Genomic DNA, 22,805 nt, shown 5'->3' with positions numbered 1-22,805 from the left:
CTTAGTTCGTTTGCTTACTCTTTCTGCTGTTTAAACATGCTAATCAGACTGACCTTTCAAATCTCTGAAGTCGCAGCTCCTGTTGGCAAATTCAGAACTCCCACTGTCGGGCTGGTTCTCTGTTCTCCGAATGTTACCCCGAGGGAGTCTTAGTTTGAAAAATTCCGGGCATTTCCCGTATCACTGACCGAGCATGATTTCATCTGGTCCAGTTGTTGACACCAAGGGACGTAAACCAGGTGAAGCGATTTGTGTCGATACATGAGATGCAGGCAGAGGCTGAAAGCTTTCGTAGTGACGTGCCAGGCTTTGACTTCCTAGAAAATACAGGTTAGATTTCCGGTTACTCAAATGTCCGACTGACTCGTATTTCACTACGAGTCTGGGCTCGGCAATTACTCCTGGGCAGTCTTGGGGGCTCTACATGGCAGTAAGACCTCCCTAGCTACTTATTCATTAGTTCCAGCCCCAGCTGCAGGAATTGGGTCCCACAGAGATCAAGGAGGCCCCGACACTCTGAACTGAAAAGTTTTCTCAAGAAGGTTCTCCAGCTGTGCTCTAGGCCTGAACCGGTACCTCTCAGCCAGAAACTGCTCTTTGTTTTTATTATTCTTACTAATAAAAGTCATATTTGTTCAATGCTTACTATGCGCCAAGCATTGCATTCAGCACTGGGGGAGATGGGATAGTTGAATGGGACACAGTCCCTGTCCCACATGGGGCTTACAGTTTAAGAGGGAGGTAGAATGGGTATTCAGTTCCCATTTTCTACATAAGGAAATTGAGGCATGGAGAAATGAAATGACTTGCCTAAGATCACAAAGTAGGCAGATGACAGAGGCAGGATTAGAACTCAGATCTCCTGACTCCCAATCCCATAGTCTTTCCACTGGGCCACACTGCTCTTCAACAAAGCACCTCCCATCGCCCCAGGCACCATTCTAAGAAAGCATGAGGGGGGAAGCTGTACCACCCAGCGGTGGTGAATGTAGGAGGTGCAGTGTATGTGAAGTACCTGCCTTCTCTAGGGGTGGGGATTAGAGTTCCAGGATCCAGGATCTTGGGCAATTTCCCTAGCCCTCCTCCCCAAGGAGTATCTGCCATCTTCTGCTGTACAGAAAAATTGGGTATCTAGGCAGAGCAGCAAACACACAGCCCAAATGAGCTGCAACTCCAGTTCCTGTCTAGTCCTCCCACTGGCTTGGCTTCGGGTGTAGCCTACTCAGTTTTAACTTTTTAAAATTTAAAGTTTTAAACTTATATGTACAACCCATTTAACAATGCCCTTACTCAAGGTCAAGAAAAGAGCGAGTGTGAAATGCTGGGCAACCTAGAGGAATTTTGCACTACGAATGATTATGCTATTTAAGAAATTAGTGGGCACAGCAACTGTAGATCATCAGGGATTAACCACTCCCAGCCCCCTGGCATGACTGACATGCATATCCACAGGCTTGTGGCTTCTGCTAGCCAAGACAAGAGATTGAATTGGGCATCCCTTTTCCGGTCTCCACCCAGAGCCAGCACTGGTTGACATTCAGACATCACAGCATGGGAAACTCCTCAGCACAGACACATATCATTACCACAGTATTCACTAGACTTTCCGAGGGGCCATGTACAGGTGTAGAAAGACTTCAAGGGGGCCACACAGGTATTTGAATTGCATTTATCTCTGGTTTGCAAATAGGGAATGTGTCTACCGACTCTGTTATATTGTATTCTCTCAGGTGCTTAGTACAGTGCTCTGCACCCAATAAGTGCTCAATAAATCAATCAATAGATTGATTGATTGAAAAGAGTGGTCGGTGATTGCATTCAAAAAAATGCCCCCTGAGAAACAGGTGACATCACACACATTACACTGGAACTCCATATAGCATTCATTCAATCGCATTTATCCAGCGCTTACTGGGTGCAGAGCACTGAACTAAGCAGTTAATAGGTACTTAATATGTAAGCGCTGTACTAAGCACCTGGTGCTGTAGTAGAAGTAATGGTATTTACTGAGCACCTACTGAGTGGCGGGCACTGTACTAAGCACTTGGAAAATTACAACAGAAGCACACTCACATTCCAAGCCCACAAGGAGCTTCCACTCTAATGAAGGAGACAAAACAGTTATCACATGCTTCAAGCACCCGAGACAATTGGCTAAGACCACTAAGGGGGGGTCACAGAGAGGCAGGGTCTGGAAAGGGTGAAAGCTCACGTCTTGTTTTTTTTTTAATTTATGATATTTGTTAAGTGCTTAAAATGTGCCAGGCACTGTTCTAAGTGCTGGGGTAGATACGAGCTAATCAGGTTGGACACGGTCCCTGTCCCACAAGGGGCTCACAGTCTTAATCCTCATTTTCTGATGCAGGTATGGAGGCACAGAGAAGTTAAGGGACTTGCCCAAGGTCACAGAGCATACAAGTGGGGGAGACAGGATTAGAACCCAGGCTCTTCTGACTCCCAGGCTTCGTTCAATATCAAAAATATTTGATATCTTAAAACCCCAAGAGTACTGATGGGGGACAGCCCAGCAGCTTTATTTGAAGAGAGGATTTTGTATATTTGATCTGGGGGTAGAGTGGATTATTTTTCTCCACTTTCTTCCTAGCTGTTGTGTATCCTGGGACACAGTGAAGTGCAGTTGTGGGAAAGGGTATTTTAAAACAGCTTTTTTTCTTTAAGACAGAACACTGGGCTTATATTTACTGAACCTCTGACTGGGGTATTCAAAACCGAGGTAAGATAGAAGAAGGCACATAGTAAAGGTGGTGCATCGTCTTAGTTTTTCCGCTGCGGCTGCTTAGGTGAAGAGACTTTCTCTGCCGGGCTTCCTGCATTCATGGCATACACCTGGGGCTCACGATCTAGCTAATCCCTGTTTTACAGATAAGGAAACTGGAATCCAGAGAGGTTGTGGAGGTGGGACTGGAGGTTTCTGGACTTTGTTCTACACACTGTCTACTAGGCTATGCCGCCTCCCTGCAGCTAAGAGGAGCAGCGTGGCCTAAGGGAAAGAGTACGGGCCTGGGAGCCAGAGGACCTGGGTTCTTTTTCCAGCTCCACCACTTGCCTGCTGTGAGACCTTGGGCAAATAAATTAACTTCCCTCTGCTTCAGTTCCCTCATCTGCAAAATGGGGATTCAATCCCCGATCTCCCTCCTACTTGTACCATGAGCCCTGTGTGGAACCTGATTCTCTAATATCTACCCCAGCTTTTAGTAGAGTGTTCAGCGCTTAGCAAATACCATAGTGATTATTATTACATAAATAGGGAGTGGCCCCCTCACACACCTCCCAAGTTCACCATGATGTCAGGCTTGTGGCTGGGCTGGAATGAGATATTTTTCCACATGTTGGTGCTGCCTTCCCCAACCCGGCCACGACAGCAGTGGGAAAAGGAGAGGGAAGATGGTGCAGATGGCAGTGGGAGTTGGGGCCTATTCATCCACTCTCTCAGGAGAAGGTTAGAGGCCCCCACACTCTCTTGTGTGGCTGTCTCACTGGACCCCTCCCAGAGTCACCACATCTCAGATAGTTTTCCCACAGGAGTCGCCAATGGCTACTCCTCGCAGCTCACCAGTCCCTGCCAAGCCGTGGGCCTTGGGTCTGCCTATCCATGGATGGGTCATTCAGAGCCCGTGGCTTCCTCTGCTGAGGTGTGGCCGGGGGGAGGGGAGACTAGGGTTGGGCCTGCGTACAGTGGCTTTTAGAGTTTTCCTTTTCAGTGAACAATGAGGTGTTTGAGGGGGAAAAAGCAGTGATCACCTAGGACGGCTGAAAGCTTTCCTCCGGAGCCCCGTGTGTGCGTGTACGTGGGTGTGTTGTCCTTTGGTTTGTGTGAAGTGAAGGAGCTGGGAGTGGACCCAGGGATCCTGTCTCCCAGCCCAGGGCCTTCTCCCCAGATGACAGCCTCGCTCCACTGGTCTGTGAGGTCCTTGAGGGCGGGGATCGTATACTCTCCAAACGCTCAGTATAGTGCTCTGTTCGCAATATGTGCACAATAAATACCACTGATTGATTAATGGTGATTTTTTCAAATCACTCCAGAGGCCACTCCTTCCTGATTCTTAAAATCCAGAGAGATAGAGGGGTCTTATCTTTCCCCTCATGGCAGGGAGGGAAGCAAAGAGGGAGTGGAGAGCCAAGAACGGCTCTCCGCTCCAAAATAACTGTATATGGTTGTCTGGTACTCCGTGGCCCTGTCTCTGAGAGCAAAGCACAGAACTGGGACTAGAACTTGCATCTCCTGATAATAATGATAACTGTTAGGCACGTACTATGTGCCAAGCACTGTACTACATGCTGAGGTAGATACAAGATAATCAGAATGGACACAGACTCTGCCCTATATGGAGCTCTCAGTCCCAAGTGGAAGGAAGAACAGATACTGATTTATCCACTGGGTCTCCCTGCCACACTGTCTCCCTACCTCCTATTCTTACACCTTCTCATTTGTGATCTCACTCACCCCCTGAGTCCAGGAAAGAGTTGGATCAGTGGCAGGGCTGGAACCAGGAAAACGCAAGCCAAGGAACGGTTGATGCTTTGGGGCTCACCGTGGGTCGGTTGCCAGATTCCTGGACTGTATTATCCCAAGAAATGTGGCTTTGTAGCCAGGCCTCAGAGATTGATAGTTCAAGGTCAATTTGCCTCAGAATCCGGGAACATCTTTATTTGTCTTTGTCCAATTTCCCTCAGAGCCAATTTTAGGAGAGATTCTGGTCTAAGTGTAGGGATCGTAATTCAGGGCCTTAAGCATGAATTATCCATGGGCTGGGGTGGGAGTACTCTGAATTCTGGGTGATTCACTCACATTATCATGATTGGAGATGAAGTTATCATGAACCATTTCATTTTCCCAGTGTTACTTTAACTTTGGAAAATTGGCTCATTAGATTCTGTGGACCTGAAAGGTTCCCCCTGTGATCTGAAGGATGTTCTGTTTAAGTTTGTTGATCTGAATTTCAACCAAGAAGAAAATGCCTATAATGAATAATTAAAGCTTTAAGAGCACCCACTGGCTTTCCACTGGGTCTTTTTCATTTCTGGCTTTCAGAGGAACTTGCACTAGGAAGTGGAAAAATCCAGATGGAATATTGATTTGAAGATTAGTCTCCTCCTCTCAGTTCATTTGGGGTATTCAGAGCCCGATTCCAGGTGATTGTCCTTTACTTCTGCCATCTTACTGGAATGCCAGACACCAGAAATTCCAATTTTGTGGAGGGGACAGGGTTATCTGTCTACTTTAACCACTGAGTTTCAATATATTGGTTCGAGTTCAACATATGTGCTCAGTGCTCTGTAAAACCTCATGAGAACCTTAAAGAAATTTCCCTCCCTCTCTCTCTCTTTCTCTCTCCACCTCTCCGATTCTCCCTCCCTCCTTTTCTGTCTCCTCTTCCGCTCTCTGGCTCCCACTCATATCCTCCCCAACAGATCACACTTGGTTACCCATTCATATGAGTTTTTAAGGGCTGGTTTTCAATGAAACAATGTAAAATTAAACCTAGCAGATTGGTTCCAAAAAATTTCCTTCTGCGAAGGCTTTCGCCAGCTGGTCAATTTGGGGTGGATAATGCTTATTAAAGATCTCAGGGAAGCCAGCTGCCTACTTCTCTTTGGGACCTCCCTGGTTTATATATTTCAACCCCCAGGTTGATAGGTGCAGGCTAATTTAAGTAACTAATGTAAATGAGTCAAAACCCAATTCTAATATTATGGACTCTTATTGACAATTTACCTGGAAAAAGCAAAAGTAAATCCAACTTTGGCTTGAAAAAAACTAATACAGACAGTTCCTTGGGTTTCCGAAATAACTCTCATCAATGAGATCAGAGCTACCTCACATTTTTCTCACAAAACTCTCCTGGCAGGACTCTCCTGTCCCCAGTTTACGGTTGGAGACACTGAGGCATGGAGCTTTAAATGACTTAGCCAAAATTACACAGGAAGGCAGAGAGCAAGATTTCAAATACAGTTCAGCTAAGTTCTAGTCCAGCACGCTCTCTGCTAGCCTCACCAGCCTCTCTTTAGGGGGACGCAATCGTCTTTACCGCCCCTCTGTAAGAGAACCCTTCCTACCGGCATCCGGTCTCACATTAAAGGGCCTAGCGTTATTTTCGGTACTCCCCACCACAGTGACCCTATGGGCTCAAGACTCAACTGGCTCTTGCCAGCTGCCTTTCTGGGTTTTCTTGTGGTCCCAGGGGGAATCTGATTTGCTAGAGAGGTGTACTCCCTTGCACGCCGGATTCGGCCTCCTTAATGGATTCCTTCATTATGCATTTTCACGGTTCCATAGGTTGCTGTGTGTTCGGCAGCAAAAGGACAGCAGGGAGGCTGTTCTCCGTGAATGTCTGCTCTGCTCCGCCGGCTCTCCAGCAGGGTCTCTCCTGGGCCCGTGGCAGTGTTCTGCAAGTTTCAGGCCGGTGCCCTTCGGCCGAACTCTTGAAAGGCCTCTTTGCTCTCGGATCTCAGGTGTCCTGTCATCAATCTCCAGAGGCAGGCCCGTGAGTCCGTCTTGGCAGTTCGGCATAAAATCGAGGAAACAGTTCATCCTTGAAATATGTGGGTACAAAAAGGCCAGACGCTGGCACTCTGTGGCAGGGAAAGTCTTTGTGTTCACTTTGATTGAGCTGAATAGCCTTGGGCTTAAAACTCCCTTTAACTTAGATGTTAACTGGGCGTATGAACAAGACAGCATTTGATGATGGAGGGTAAGCTTCTCATGGGCAGGTTAATCAATGGTATTTATTGATCGCTTACTGTGTGCAGAGCACTGTACTAAGCACTTGAGAAAGTATAATACAATACTTGGGCTGTGAGGGAAGAGGGACTGTGTCTCAACCGATTGATTTTTAATTACCCCACTGCTTAGAACAGTGCTGGACACATTGTAAACGCTTAACAAATACCTTTAAAAAAATGGAGTTGGTAGACCTATACCTCCAGACCAGGAGCTTACAGTCAACAAGGGGAGGCGGACATGGAAATAAATTACATCTAGGGGAAGTAGTGGAGTATAATGGGAAGTACAGGGAGCATGTCACATCTCTTTTTTATACTTCCTAAGCACTTAGTACAGTCCGTTGCATCCAGTGGGTGCTCAATCAACCATAACACATCTTAAAAAAACCACAAGGCGCTTGGGGACTCATATGTCCAACCTGATTCATCTGTATCTACCCTGGTGCTTAGAACGGTGCTTGACACATAGTGATAATCCCCCATGTTACTTCTGTGCATATCTTAATACTCTCTTGCTTCCTCTTATCTGTAATTTACTTTAATGTCTGTCTCCCCTCTAGAGTGTAAGCTCCTTCAGGGCAGAGATCAGATGTAGTACCTTGATTATACTCTCCCAGGTGCTTGGGATAGTGCTGTTCACTGAGTAATCACTCAGTGAATACTACTGAATGACTGAGGCTGAAACTGGATGAGATTAGCAATGTCAAAACATCGAAGACATCCTAACTGATCGAGTGACGAGTGGGCTTCTGTTCCACACATTTTCAGCTTAGAAACACCCATCTGTACACCTGGCTTTCTTTTCAAGCAAAATTTCCTTCTTGCTCTAGCGTTTCTGTAGCTTAAGAGCTGTGAGTTATAATATGACTCCCCCATTAACTTTTATCCTTCCCATAAATGGCATGCTTAATTCACAATGACTGCTCCTGCTATGTTCCCCAGAGAGTGTCTAGTGCATCTTCTAAGTGCAATAGGCATCAGCACACCGGTTTAGAGCCTTCTACCGGCAAAGGCCTTGGTGAAAGCAGACTGGAATCTTGGCTTTTAATAATGCAGGCAAGCGTCTGCCTTTGTGATTCTGGATTTCATGGAGAAAATTCAGCTCATAAATCATCTGCTCACTGGGAATTGAGCAGATTGAAAGCAGAGGGATATTTTGGAACAAAGAAGAAGATGAGCCAAAGGATAAAGGGTAATTTAGAACAATTTCAGTTGAAAGTGTCAAGGCAACACCATGCTTTGCAACAATTTCATTTCCCACTGTCGAGAAAAGCTGCTCGCCTCGACTGTTGTCGGACGATGAATAAACAGGGCTTTCTGCAAGGAAGGTATGGCTGCAGGCTCCAGATCTGGCCAGCTGAAAGAGCTTAGCTTCGCTAGGATCATCAGCAGGAGAGATCTACTTTCCTCTCTCATTTAGTCAGAGCTAAGTCTGGATGAGAAGCAGAGTAACAGGCTGTCTGGGGACAAGTCAAAGGATGCATTTCCACGGTAGGCCACGTCTGCCTATAGATAGCTGTCCCTATAGATAGCTGCTCCTTGGGTTCAAAGATGACACCACTCAGGAGGAGAGAATGTTCCTGAACACGAGGGTGGCTGAAAGACCAGAGGGCTGCCAATAATAAGGAGTCCACTCCTAAGGCTCCCAGTTGTCTGGCTTGATATCGGTTAAGATCAGGCCTCCCGCCACCTTGGCCCTAATGCCAAGTTCTGTGTCAGGGAACACCGGAGCGACATTCTAGGGTAAGGTGGATTTGTGGCATCCAGGGTTTCATTGCCTCCTGGCAGGTCGCAAATACTGTTGGGGAGTATCAGGGTTTTGGTTTTTGAGTCCCTGGATACCCCATCCATTCCTCACTGTGTGTGTGTAATTAAGGGCCTGGGTTGTGCTGATGGGTGCTGTTTCCAACTCCAGCTCTCGCCATCCCAAGCCTTCTGAGAAACCACATCTTCACTGTCTAGAGAAAGCACTTCCCATAGAAACTGAGCGTTAGAGCACCTATGGCCATTTTGTTTTCAAGTGGCCACCTTTCTGATGAAACTTGTTCAGCCTAGATATTTTGAAAGCAGAGGGAACCCTGCATTTTGGAGATTCCACATAGGGGTAAGGGTAAAGGAGTGGAGGGGGATGCTAGTCACTCAACCCATCCAGTCTGTAGACTTTGGAGGGAAAAATCTGTGAGAACAAGTCCTCTGGCTCTCGAGTGAGAAGTCTGACTTACAGGGCCACTCTAGATAGTTGAAAAGCTAAACCCAGTGGAATCAAAGAGAACCGGCCAGACCACCAACCTGGCAAGGCAGGTGTCTGAACTCGTGGAAGACCTAGGCCTGCCAAAAACAGTTCTCTGGTTGTTCCCCAGCAGCCACCCACTGGTCTGGCTCTCTCTAAGGCTGCCCTGGAGGTGAGTGTGGAAACACTGTCCACATGGCACACCCAAGGCCCCTTTAGTGGGTCCATCCCCTCTGTCTACCTCATGTTGCCGTGATCCCTGAACCAATCGTATAATTTTCACTTCTGCAGTCCTCCCTTCAGGGGCCGATTGAAAGGGGAATGGAGAAGCCTCCCCGACTCCCCCTCCCCAGCCATCAGCAGATCAGCACCCCTCCCTCCCCACCCATGTTCAGTTGGTAGTGTGGGCACCTAGAGGTTTGAGGGAGATGTTTCGTGGGGTTCTCACTGGGATTCTGCTACTCTTTACCTACTCAAGGCTTTAATCTGGTCCTGCTATCTTAGCCCATGAAGCCTTCCCATTGCGTGGCTTGTAACTTAAGGGTACAAAAATCCACTCCGATTGAATCCTGCTGGATATCTCCTTTGGGCTCTCCCCCAAGATCCCCACCAAAATCATTAGAATTTCTAACACCATCATCACCTACTAATATCATCTTCAACAATCTGTGTTGAACTCCTACACAGGGCAGAGCCATGTACACAGTGTGGTGTGGAGTGATGGAAAAGAGCAAGCTTTAGGTCCTGCCCTTAAGGGGGTTTACAGTCTAACGCTGACCAGAACTAGAATCACAAGAAAGGTGACCATTACAAGGCCTTTGGGTATTTGATCCTCATAATGAAACAAGTCATTTTAGTCAATCCAAGTCAATTGTGGATATGTCTGGTGGTCTCTGAGTGTTTGTGTGTGTGTGTATGTGTTTGTGTGTCTTCCTGGGTGCTCTGAGTATGTGTTTTTGAGTATGTGGATTAATCTAACAGTAATAATGACAATATTATTAACTGTGGTATTTGTTAAGCATTTACTATGTACCAATCAATGTAATAAGAGGTAGGATAGATACAAGATAATCAGAGTCTGTGTGTGTATGTGTGAGTGTGTGTGTTGTGCACACGGGCAAAGTGAATCTAGCAGTGTAGAGGCGAAATGCCTTGATGTTTCAGGCAGTAAATCAGATGATTCCACAGAGAATCGGAAAGCAGAGAGGATAGAAAACAACCAGAGCAAGCAGCTATTCCATGGCAGGAAGGAAAAATGAAAAACCAGTGGCTGGGGATTCTCTCTGGCTTCTTTCAATTACAGAGCACAGCAGGTAGCCTGGAATATCCCCATCATTGTGGAATCAAGGCTGGGAGGGGCAGGGAGACAGCTACCACGCAGTTACTGAAAAGCGATGCAGAGAGCGGGCTGCAAGGAGTAACAGGGAAGTGGTCAGCCAGCAGAGAAGGGAGCTCTGGGACATGTCTAAAACCCTTCAATTTGCCTTGGACACACGCTCTCCCAGGGCTCTCTCTGCCAGGGGTTAGGGGAAATGGAGATGGTCTGTAGGTCTAACACGCAAGACAACCACTTCTCCAGACTGGTGGGGGAAAGACAGCAGTTACCCCATCACCCCCAAGGAGTTGGCATCTGCGGCATAATAAATTATGTATCTCTTTCAGTAAGATGTTGTAAGCTCCTTACCACATTGCTCTTAGTACAGTGCTCTGCACACAGTAAGCGCTCAATAAATACGATTGAATGAATTGCTCTACAGCTACTGTATAAAGCTAGGATCGTTTTGTTAACTGGCATTCCTTATATAAGTGCGGGTTAATCCAATTACCGACTGGCATATTAGAAGCCCAAATGACTCTTGTCAGCTTTTTCAACATCAGAGTTCAACATGCTTAAAAATCATCTCTCGCCATTGCCTCACTGGGTTGGCCTTGGCTTTTCCAAAAGGTAGAATTCCAGACCCATTACCGGGCTTACTAAATGGCTCATCTCACAGTCACAGGAGCATTAGCACCCATGATTTACTGAACTCTCAGAGGACTGAGAGACAAGCGTGTCTCGGCAAACAACAGGCCACTTACCGCCGATGCCAATGGTCAAATCACTCACTTCCAGGAAACGCCAATGATTGCACAATGGATAACATCTATTAGCTGAGAGACAGCTATTACGGAGTGGATTTCAACCCAGCATAAGTAATAGCTTTTGTGGGGTGAGAAGGAGAGAATGCTGAATTCATCTGCTTGATTTCCAGGGTCCCCCTTAAAGATAGGGAGGGATGCGAAAAGAAGTTTTGTGGGCTGGTAAACTTTGGTATTTCTCCACATTGCTGGGTTACAGTGATGAATTGGGGATGAGTCCTCCGGACACTTCTCTGGCAATATTTTCTCTCTAGAAAATCTCGTTTTGAAAAGAGCACGTGCTAGCTCCTAGGCCATATATTTTCTCTCTCTCTAGAACTCACTGGTGATACCTCAAATAGGTTATTAAAGTGACTCCTGAGCACACAGTGAATAAGGGAAGATACCCCCCAAAAACACCCCCCCACCCCCAACACGAGCAGCACTCTACTCATAAAACTGATCTCACTGCCAGTCCCGTGGGACCTGTGAGACGAAGGTTGAGGCAGATTGGCCCGCACATTCCACTCCTGTGCAGAGGCTAAATGATGAATGAGGCCCCGAATGACCACCCAGGAGGTAGGGTTGAGACGTGGGGCTACCTGGGAAGCCGAGTCGCCTATCTCAACCTCACCAGACAGGCACACACTTACTAGCCCAGTGGCCCTGTTTTGGTGTGGACCACTCTCACTCCAGACATCCCTGCCCTCTTCAGACCTAGTGCCCAGAACACCACATTCCCCTTTGACTCAATCATTCAGTAGTATTTATAGAGTGTTTGCTGTGTGCCAAACACTATACTAAGCACTTGGAAGAGTAGCATGTAACAATCAACCCAGTCCCTGGCCACAGTGACTCCCCTTCATAACACATTCAAAGGGAACCAAAGTGAAGGGGGAAAGAGCTTGTAAAGCCATCCGAGCCTTCGCGGTGGTACATCGGTGTAGGAGGAGAGACACTCTCATTAGCTGCAGCTCCCAATATATGAGGCTCAGGGGACCCCGATGAACCAGGCTGTTAGAGCCTCACTTCTTTTGCATGAGTTGCGTTCAGAATCTCACCATTCCCCACAATGAGGTCAATGCAGTGACTGGATAAATGCTAAGTTGTTTAGGTTAGTATTTGTTGCCCTGCAGAGGCAATTTAAGTGCCTTGACCCAGGCTTGTAGATAGCTCAGGACAAGAGACAGCAAATGTCTGCAGGCAAGTGGAATGTCCTTCCTTCAGGCCTCTGGATAGGGAGTGGACCATGAAAATGGTGGGTGTCTTCAGGGGGTTAGCCTGTATTGGCTCAAATTTAATCACCCTGAGGAAGGCAGTTGGGCCCCAATTTCTCCACTGAATCAATCAGTGGCATTTTTGGCATGCTTACTGTATGCAGAGCACTGACCTAAGCACCTGGGAGAGTACAATACAACAGAGTGGTAGGGAAGCCAGGAAGCAGTGTGGCTTAGTGGAAAGATCACGGCCTTGGGAGTCAGAAAGACTGGGTTTTAATCCAGGCTCTGCCACTTGTCCGCTGTGTGCGACTCATTTCACTTCACAATGCCTTGGTTTTCTCGTCTGCAAAATGGGGATTGATACTCTGAGCCCCATATGGGACCGGGACTGTGTCCAACCTGATTTACTTGTATCACCCCAGAGCTTAGTACAGTTCCTGGCACCTAGTAAGGGCTTAACAAGTACCACAGTTATTATTATTATTAGTTGGAAGATACAATCACTGCCCATAAGGAACTTCCAGTCTGGAAGGGGAGACTGACATTAAAAGAACAGAGAGAAGGGAAATGGCAGAGAATAAGGATCCGTACATAAGTGCCGTAGGTCGGAAGGTGGGGTGAATAGCAAGTGCTTCAGGGGGACAGATTCAAGTGCACAGGACTCTGGTGCTGGGTAAAAGATTCTGCAGAAAGTGATGTCTCAATAAATACAATTAAACCTCAGAAATTCAGATGGGGGGAGTCTAGTCTGAATTAACAATAACGTGCATTGAGTGAGTATCATCTTTTCAATGGAAGCGAATTTCATTCCTTGCACATGTGCTTCCTTGTGCACCTGGATGTATGTCTGAGTGTGAATGTTGAGTTTAGCCTTACCTTCCTGGAGCTTCTGCTGGTCTGCCTCTTCTTCTCACTGTTGTCATTAACCTGTCCATAGGTCAGCTGGGTTGGCAGAAAGCTCTCTCTGTGTCTCTTCCCAGCTGAGTCCCCGCTGCTTCTGCATTAGATCTCAACTGGTAACACAGGCTTGGTTCACCACGGGGTAGATCGAAAGCTTCTTACTTTAGACGAGAAGTCTGTTTTCCTTTGGCAACAGAAGAGAAGGTAAAGAAAGAAAGGAAGTCACGGAGGCAAAAGCCAGGGACACATTTGTTAGATTTGACTTGATGAAATGATGCTGTCCTGTTTTTTGTTTTGGGGGTTTTTTAAAATAGTATTTGTAAAGTGTCTAATATATACCGGCACTGTACTAAATGCTGGGGGAGATACAAGATAATCAGGGTGGACACTGTCAGTGTGTCCCACAGGAGGCTCCAGTCTTAATCCCCATTTTGCAAATGAGGTAACTGAGGCTCAGAAAAGTGAAGTTACAAGTGGCAGAGTCGACATTACAACCCAGGTCCTCTGACTCCTGGGCCGGTGTTCTTTTCACTAGACCACACTGTTTCTGGCTGTTGACTTAATGAAAGACCTGACTGCAAAATTAAAGAATATGCTTAAGAAGCAACTGATGCAGTCATTGGTGTCCTGACCATGCGGGAGTATTGGGAGCGGGGCGGGGGGGAGGTGTGCCGGTTGGTGGGGAGGGGCGAGAGCAGGGGTCTTTGCATTATTAGTCAGAGAGAAGCACAAATGACCGCTCTGTCCATTCACAAAGCCTCCTTTCTGGGAGCATAACCACCTCTGTTTCCTTTGTTTCCCTTAGGGGTCTATAAAGGGCACTGCTTCCGGATCAACCACTTCCCAGAAGACAACGATTACGACCACGACAGCTCCGAGTACCTCCTGCGTAAGTATTGAAAACACATTGCCCTCGAGGGTGAATGGATCTGGGTCCCCAGGGCATGGGATGTGACCAGAGTTGGGAGGGAGATGTTTGTGGAGGATCCCGTGGACTGCTCCACACAGTCAGTCACGGGGCCACGTGGGTCAAGTACATTTCCTTGCTATGAGGATGCAGGACCAAGGGCCTCCTGGCACCCTGATACCTGCTCCAATCCATCAATCCATCGATCGTATTTATTGAGCGTGTACTGTGTGCAGACCAGTGTACTAAGCACTTGGGAGAGTACAATATAACAGAGTTGGCAGACATGTTCCCTGCCCACAGTGAGCTTACTGTCTAGAGCGTGAGACAGACGTTAATACAAATAAATAAATTACGGATATGGGCACAAGTGCTGTGGGGCTGAGGGAGGGGTGATTAAAGGGGGCAAATCCAAGTGCAAGGGTGACGTGGAAGGGAGTGGGAGAAGAGAAAGTGAGGGTTTAGTCAGGGAAGGCCTCTTGAGGGAAAGGTACCCCATTTGGTGAATCTTGGATACCTGATAAGGGAGAAGATGGGGAGGGGAGAAAGGGAGAAAGAGTAGGTTTCGAGAAGACTGTAAATGTACCAAGGATCTGCAGTGTTCTCAGAATGACAATGGTCTCCAGGATGCAGGCCTTCTAGATCTCATCCAACCCTCCAATCATTAGGTCAAACAGTCAATCGAAATTACTGAACACCTACTGCGGACAGAATACAATGCCAAGTCCTCGGGAGGGTTCTATCCAAGTTAAAGACATGTTTTCTGCCCTCAAGGAGCTTCTACTCTTCAATTCTGGGGACCCACCTTTTCATATGATACACCCAGAAAGATAGAGGACTGTTAGCCTGGCTTATTGACCCAAAGAGGGTCAGAGGTCAGACCTGTCCCCAAGAGCAGAGGGATGGCCTGTTTTATAAGCTTTTGAGAGAGAAAGGAAAGTGTCTCTTGCTCCCTCTCCGTTTCCATGGCTGCAGGCTTGCTGCCTTGGCTCACGTCAGCTCATATCAACTTTAAGGCTAATGGGAGCCGATAGCCTAGCCAAGCGGAGCTGAAGCGGCTGCCCTGACCCCATCTCCTGCGGTTTTCTGACAGGGGGTGATTGGGGTGCTGGAGTGTGGGACCGGGCAGGGGCGGCGATCTTCTTCAGTCCCAAAACTGGGGCCGGGTAGCAGTGATCTAAGCCAGCTTAGAGGAAGATGTTCCTCCTAAGCATGGCTGCTGAGAAAAACTGGGTTGAGTTACTCATCGGAGACTCTGGGAGAGAAAGGATCCAATCGGCACGCCAAAGTGCTGAAGCCGGTCAGACGCTGCTCCCAGCTGGGCTGGAAGAAGGGCCAGGAAATTCCGTCTCTGAAAATCTGCACCCAATGCTTCCTAGCTGGGTCGCTTTCTCCTTGGCAGCCCTCAAGGTCCTCTTCTCCAGGGAGGTGCCCAATGCTCCAGGAATGCCTGCTGGGTGGCTAGCCAGGTGGACCCTTCTTGTGTATGTGTGGGGGGTGGCGTCCAGCAAGCCTAGGGCATGTCCCATTCACTGGCCTCTCAATTCCCAATCTCCCACTTGGGTCTCTGTCATCTGCCCCAGGATCTGCCCCGAGTCTGGTGTGCCATTCTGTCTCCTTCCTTGGGTCCGGGAGGGAGCGGGACTGATGTGGCTGCCATTTTCTCTTCCCCTTCTTGCTTCTCTCTTGCCCCCTCCCTAGGCATCGTCCGCGCCTCGAGCGTGTTCCCCATTCTCAGCACCATCCTGCTGCTGCTAGGGGGACTGTGCATCGGGGCAGGGAGGGTCTACAGCCGCAGGAACAACATCATTCTCAGTGCCGGGATCCTCTTCGTGGCCGCAGGTAAAGGCAAATTACTCGGTGGCCCCTCTTCTTCCCTTCCCATCATGTCCCAGCTCCCTTGGCTAAGAGACCGCCGGCAGCAACCCGTGGCCCTTACCCCAGAAAGGGAGATTTGGCAGTGGTCTGGTTCCTTTGGTCGGTGGACTCAGAGTCAGTCTGGGACCAGAGCTAGAGATTCCATTTTGGATCAGGATTAATCCGGTCGAGCTGTCTCTACGGATCCAATTTACAACTCACTTCCCTTCTGTTTCATGCTGGGTACACAGGCTCAGAGTCTCTCCCTACTCCTGAAGCATATTCCCAGGGAAAATGAGCAGAAAGTAGGAGCAGAGCCTTTTAAATTGCTTATAGGTCTCAGATCTGCGGGCCTGGGTCAATTAGTGTGGCTGTTTTAGCAGACCGAGGCCCAAGAGAACAACTACCTGTTCTGATCCTCGTTCCCTAGCTCTCTTAGGCCAACAAGCACCGAAGACCTTCGAGTGGACTAGTCTGCAATAGATAATAAGGGAAAATAGTCACTTGCCAGAACACTTACTGGCTTCCACCAAAAGGATTCTACCATGTGTCACATTCTCCCAGAATGCAAATCAGCCCCGGGCTAAATCCATTTCAGGGGAAGGCACGGACTAATTTGCACCAGGGCCAGGTATATCCGATAGACAGACCTGAAGTGTCACTCTCTCCCTCTGTGGCCCCAGTTGCTGCTTCTCACTGCTGCTGCCCAGGTACTGGAAGAGTAGCAGGGGAGGGCATGCAACCCCATTCTTTTAATGGTATTTTGTGAAGCACTTACTATATGCCAGGCACTGTATTAAGCACTGAGGTAGGAACATGATAAGCAGGTTGGGCAAAGTCCGTGTCCCACTTGGGCTCACAGATGAGGTGAAAGAGACACAGAGAAGTGAAGTGACTTGCCCGAGGTCACACAGACAGGTGGCAGAGCCAGGATTAGAACTCAGGACCTTCTAACTCCCAGGCCTGGGCTCCATCCACTAGGGCACACACAGCTTCTCTCCATCTCCACCCATATTCAGAGAGGTAGCTGTGGAAAAGGAGGTTAGGGGTGCTGATGACAGTGGGACTCATCTGCACGCCCTTCCTCCCTCTCCACACATACAACCCTATCAGTCTGTCCATCACTCGTATTTACTGGGTGCCTACCCGTGTGCAGAATGCTATAATATACTGACACGACTACCACAGAACTACAACACTACACTACCAGAAGCCAGAGACCCAAGCCTGCCCTCAAGGATCTTATACTCTACTGGAGCCTGGGATAAGCAGTGTGTAAAGGATGCCTGCGGTAATTGCCACATTCTCAGCATGGCACTGGTTCCTGTCACTGTAGCAGAAATTGATGCTCTAGAGGCTTAAACAGGACTCCTTTGTACAAGAGAGTGGGACCCACAGACACGCATGCATGCACGCTCACACACACACACACACACACACACCCCTCAGACCACCCCCACCCCCGCCCACCTCCCCCAAAAATGATTGCCCAACCAGTCACCCATTTCCAAACCCAACTGGGACTATGGGGCCACTGTGATAACCGAAGTCCGCTGTGTCTTCTTGCTCTCTTTCTTAGGCCTGAGCAACATCATAGGAATCATCGTCTACATTTCCAGCAACGCAGGCGATCCCAGTGACAAGAGGGACGAAGACAAGAAAAACCATTACCACTACGGCTGGTCTTTCTACTTTGGAGCATTGTCTTTTATTGTGGCCGAAACCATAGGCGTCTTGGCTGTAAACATATACATAGAAAAAAATAAAGAGTTGAGATTTAAGACCAAACGGGAGTTCCTTAAAACTTCTTCCTCTTCCCCTTATGCCAGAATGCCGAGTTACAGGTACAGGAGGAGGAGGTCAAGATCAAGTTCTCGGTCCACGGAGCCTTCTCCCTCCCGGGACGTGTCTCCGGTTGGCATGACGATGGCAGGCTCCATGCCCATGGGAGAGTTTTCCATGTACACCCTGTCCAGAGAACCCTTGAAAGTCACCACGGCGGCCAGTTACAGCCCGGACCAGGAAGCCAGCTTCTTACAGGTCCACAATTTCTTCCAGAAGGAACTCAAAGAAGGGCTTCACGTCAGCATGCTCAACCGGCGGACGACGCCAGTTTGAGGGGACAGCCCCTTTTGTTACCTGTTCGCCTCCTCCCAGAATGGAACTTTGCTCAAAGGAAAGGTGACTGGTTTTTAAGGAAAACGCAAGCCCCTCACTCGTGGATTCTCCCCTTAAAGAAACCTGATACTGGAAGAGCAAACGGATTTATGAATCAGTGACTGATTTTCAGGGAAGAGGGAGTCTGTGGCTCAGGTGGCGGGTGGGGATGGGGGGGGTGAAATGGCGGGGCGGTCTCAAAAATCCCCGTGTGACCTCAGGCTTCCCAACCTGGGGGAAAACGATCCATTCTTTCTTGAACACAAAGTTCCAAAAGAATGTGATTTGGGTGGCTCTGGGGGCCAGGAGAAGTCCCGTCCACCCTACCCAGCGGAGGATTGCTGGGGAGTTTGTTACTACGCTTCAAAACTGTGATTCAGCCTCCTCTGCGTTGGAGAAGGGTGAGGATGGGTCACCGGTGCTCTCTCGGGCAGTGGTTCTTCACTGACCAAGCCCGGCCAAGGGTCCAAGAACTTCAGGAAATCGGTGCTGCTGTCCCCATCGGACCCCCGGGGGTCATCCACAGACAAATTGTTAGGTGTGGACACAGCACAGCGAGTCCAGAAGTGGAAATCCTGGCTCCACCAATCTGCACGCTATAGGTACAGAAGACCTGAGTCGGAAGCTCATGGGACGGCGGGGGGGAGGAGGGAGTGACGAGACAGGCGCAGGCCCGGGGGGAGTCTTGAGGTCACGAGGATGCTGGGGCCCTTCGAGCAGGACGGCAGAGAGAATAACCCTCCTCGGGTTCAGACCCCTGTTGGCCACGGAAAGAGAAGGAAACACTATCCAGAAGCCTCCACGCCACCGAGGAATGGGAGATCGGTTCGACGGGACCTGCTTCATGGCCTTGCCTTCGTTTCTTCCATTCGCCCTCCACCCCAGGTGTAGCCCGATTCACAGGACAAGTGACCCCGTTGTACATGGAGGCAAGGAGAGTGCTACTCTACTGATCCAGCACTTGGCATGGTGAGAGCTGATGCAGATTGTGGACATAGAGTTTGTGTATTAATAATGACTATATGGAGATGAGAGAACAGAATCAGTTTGGTATTTATTAAACGCGTGTCGTGCGGCGCACGAGGGCTGGGGGAGATGCGGACCGGCGATCGTTTCACGAGGACAAACAGAGTTTCATCCCCAATTCACGCTAACGTAATTTATCCCGTTACGGCCGACCAAACCGAGCGGCAAGAGTCCTGGGACTGGAGGGAGTACTGCTTCTGGTCGGGGGCAACGTTTTAGCGTTTTCCTTCCTTTTGAAAGTCCAGCCGCAGAAGCAATGCCCTTCTAAGATCTGTTCCCTTTGAGGGAATGGAAAGACAGAGCGGTGGGCATAGGTTTATAAAATGATTGAACAATGACCTCTTTTTCCTCTTTTATAGACAAAGTGCTATCTGCTTTCTAAAGGGAAACTGTTTCCTAATTTTTGAAAGTTCTTAATGCCAATGGAGCAGCCACTCTGTGATAGAAGTAGGTGATGTTCTTACCAGCAGGTCTTTGCCTCATTCTCCCTGGGCGACTTCACCGCCCAACTGCCAGTTTTCTAGATGGGCAGACTGAGCCCAGAGTCCGGTCCACTTTTTCTGAGAGCGATGTCTTAGCCATTCAATCATCCCTGACCTGACCTGACCTGACCTGGTCGAGCAAAAGTCAACCTTGGCGCAAGTCTCCAACTGAATGTTTCCTGTGTGTTAGTGAGCTGAGTTAGAAAGTAGTCCTCGTTTGTGCTTGCTTGTGACTTTTACCTTCCTAGCGGAAGGTGGTGTTTTCTGATGGTCCCTCTCTCTCTCTCTCCCCCTTTCTGTGTGTTTGTGAGTGTGCGTGTGTATGTGTGTGTGTATGTGCTCTGGAGGAGGAGGGTTGGCAGGCACTGTCAGCCTTCGACGGGGCTCAAGCCACCTTCATGTGGTCCATGTCCAGGTCCAAGCCCCGCGTCTCTCTGAGACCCCGGACCTCCAATCTTGCCTCTTCCACAGCTGTCTGGGCTGCCTGGTGATGGAGTCAATGGGACCCAGAACCACCCGGCAAGCAGTTCTTCAGAGGAAGCCAAGTTGCTGAGTTCTGATGAGTTCAAGTGTATTTGGGGGATGGGAAAAACCTCTTGGGTGGCAGAGAAATCACCCCCCAACTGAGGCTGACTGGCAGGTCTCTGGTCAAGGGCTCAGAAATAAGGTAAAAAGCCCTCAACCACCTGGCCTTTGGCAACTATGGTTCCTCTCCCCACCCTATGCCTCCTCCTCCTCCTCTCTGCTGCTGCCTCGGAGGGGAGATTGGCAGTCCATTAACCCCTCTCCTGTTGCATCTAGTCCAAGCTCAGCAAGGAGCCAGCAGCAAGGGGCAGTATAGACTCCTAAGTCCACGATGGTCTCAGAGACCCCTCTGCCCTGAGGTATGAGGAGGAATCAGGGCGGGGGCGGGGAGGGGGTCCCCCAGCCCCTTGGAAGCCAGCTCCTCCTCATGGTTCCCTACTGTAATGAGCGAGCTCTGCCCATTCCGTCCGCCTCTCCCTCGTGTGAAGCCTGTACTTACTATTGCTTTTTGGTTTGTTTTTTAAATAAAACCATTTTTTAAATGTTTTCTTCTTGGCATGGTACAGTGGAAATTTTTGTTGTTAGGCAGAGTTACTCAACTGTCCAAGCGAGTGGCGGGAGGGTGGAGCAGAGGTGGGCATATGAAGTGGTTCTGGGTGCTGAGTCTACACTAGGGGAATTACCCTGAGTACAGCAAAGTCAGGCCAACTGCCCGGTGGTGTTCCCAGGGTCTATCACCCACATGGATGGTAAACCTCCTTTCACAGCCTGATTAACCTGCTGAGCCTTCCTATGTGTTTAGGACAGGGGCTGGCATTCAATAAGCACTCCATAAATACCATTTCTACGACTACTACTAATAGTTTTTGGGGTGCAGCATTCAGAAAATGGGCGACTGTCAGAGAGCAGGGACTCCAGGAAGATCAGGACACTGAGGGAGAGAAAGAAAAATGGTACCAGGCCCTTTGGGTAGCAGTAGCGGGGGAAGATGAGTTTGTGTGCATTCGACGTGGAAGGGGCCATAAGTGCTGCATCGGGCATAATGGCCACTCTTGCACACACGGATATAGTCTCCCTGGGGGTTACTGCATTTACCGTGAGAGAGAGTGAAAGCCGATTCCTGGATAGAGGGACTGTGCCTTCTTCTACCTCTGAAAACCCCCACAGCCGGGGCTTTGCCCCCTGGGGACCGCTCAATAAATGACATTGCAGGCCACGAAAGCAGCTGCCCACACAGGCAGGCAGGAGCCCCTGCCGGTGAAGGTTCAGTGCCCAGAAGTTAAAATTAAAAAAGAGACTCACCTCATGTGCAATCTTGCCACCCCTGGGCTCAACAGGCTGCCAGTTAATGAGAGGACAGCTCCAAAGATGGCTCTGCTTTCTGTGCTTCCCAATCCTGGGCCAGACCGTACTCCCTGCCGGCCATCAGGCCACACACTTCCCACTGCAAGAGAGGAAAGACGATGGAGGCTGCCCCTGCCCTTCCCACCTCATTGGTCGGGGTCCGGACCCTGCCTCGGAGGTGGTAGGAATCAGCGCGGGACAGCCCGGGACATAGAGGGGCCATAAGCTCCTGAAGGGCAGGCGCCTGCTCCGACAGATGCCCCAGAGCCTTCCTTAGACAAGGAAGGGGCCACCCAAGTTGGTTGACGATCCCCTGTCCTCCCTTTGTATTCCCTCACAAGTCAGGTTGCTACAGGGCAGAGTCACCCATTAAGGTACTCGACAGCAACCTAGGGACACGTTGTCCCCAGGGAAATCTTCCTAACTGCCCCCTACTTCTGTTATTGTTCCAGAGCTGAAAGCAGTCCTGCAAGCAGCAGGGAGGGAAGCGGGCCGGGTGGCGGTGGGGAGGTCTCAGCATGATTGGGTTCTGGGGGAGCCCAGGGAGGAGGAGGAGGAGTGGGCTCAAGGCAGAGGGCGGGCCTGCAGTCCACGGCTCCCTGGGACCTCGAGCTACTCCAGGCAGAGGCCGAGGGTCGACCTCAGGTTGCCCTATGTGGCGGGTCACAGTGGCGTTTCCCTTGGAGATGACCCCGGCCCATCCCCACAGTCATCTGTGGTGGCTGGCTAGATTTTCACCCTGAACTGGAATGGTCTTTCTCAAAATGGTTTTTCTCTGCTCAATTCTGGTCCCAGGCCAGGCAGGCCCGCGATCTGGCTCTCGGCCACGTGGCCGGCCCCCCTAGCCGCCCTCTACTCCGTGGAGGCCTCCAGGATGCCTCGGGGACCCGCCGGCGAGGCTAAAGGGGCGACACCCAGGGAAACAGACCGGCCAGGGGCAGGGGCCTTGGGCTGACCCTCTGTCGGGCCCAGGCCTGACCCACGGCAGCCCGGCCTCGCCTCCTCCCGCCCCATCTCCAAAGCGGTGGCAGTGGCGAGCTGAGCTCCGGCGTCGTCCCCAGCTGTCCCCGGACATGTGAAATTCCCGGCCGCTCCTTCCCCTCCCCGAGAGGACGCCAGGAATGGCGGACTGTACCTCCGGTTCCTCAGTGGCTCGTGCGGGGGACCCTCGAGGGCGTCGGGAATGGCCGTCCCTCGGGCTCCTGGGTTACCCGGGTGGCGGGGGCCTCATCGGAGCCAACTTCCTGCCCTTAGAAGGTGATGGGAATTGCCGCCCCTCAGCCTCCTCAGTCACA

The 22,805-nt window shown here is 49.8% G+C and overlaps 1 protein-coding gene across 1 annotated transcript in view; it reads left to right on the top strand.

The window, feature by feature from the left end:
* CACNG4 (calcium voltage-gated channel auxiliary subunit gamma 4) overlaps positions 1-18,290 on the top strand; it is a 34,850-nt gene extending 16,560 nt beyond the window's left edge. Inside the window, exons 2-4 of the mRNA XM_029079651.2 lie at positions 14,018-14,101; positions 15,821-15,961; positions 17,556-18,290. Of these exons, the coding sequence (XP_028935484.1) occupies positions 14,018-14,101; positions 15,821-15,961; positions 17,556-18,094 (764 nt within the window). The 3' untranslated portion in view covers positions 18,095-18,290. The remainder of the gene's footprint in view (positions 1-14,017; positions 14,102-15,820; positions 15,962-17,555) is intronic.
* The last annotated feature ends 4,515 nt before the right edge of the window (positions 18,291-22,805 follow it).

Source organism: Ornithorhynchus anatinus, chromosome 15 (genome assembly GCF_004115215.2).
Source record: "Ornithorhynchus anatinus isolate Pmale09 chromosome 15, mOrnAna1.pri.v4, whole genome shotgun sequence".
NCBI lineage: Eukaryota > Metazoa > Chordata > Mammalia > Monotremata > Ornithorhynchidae > Ornithorhynchus > Ornithorhynchus anatinus.
Note: the sequence above shows the minus strand (reverse complement) of the source record. Positions and strands in the feature narration are given on the sequence as shown.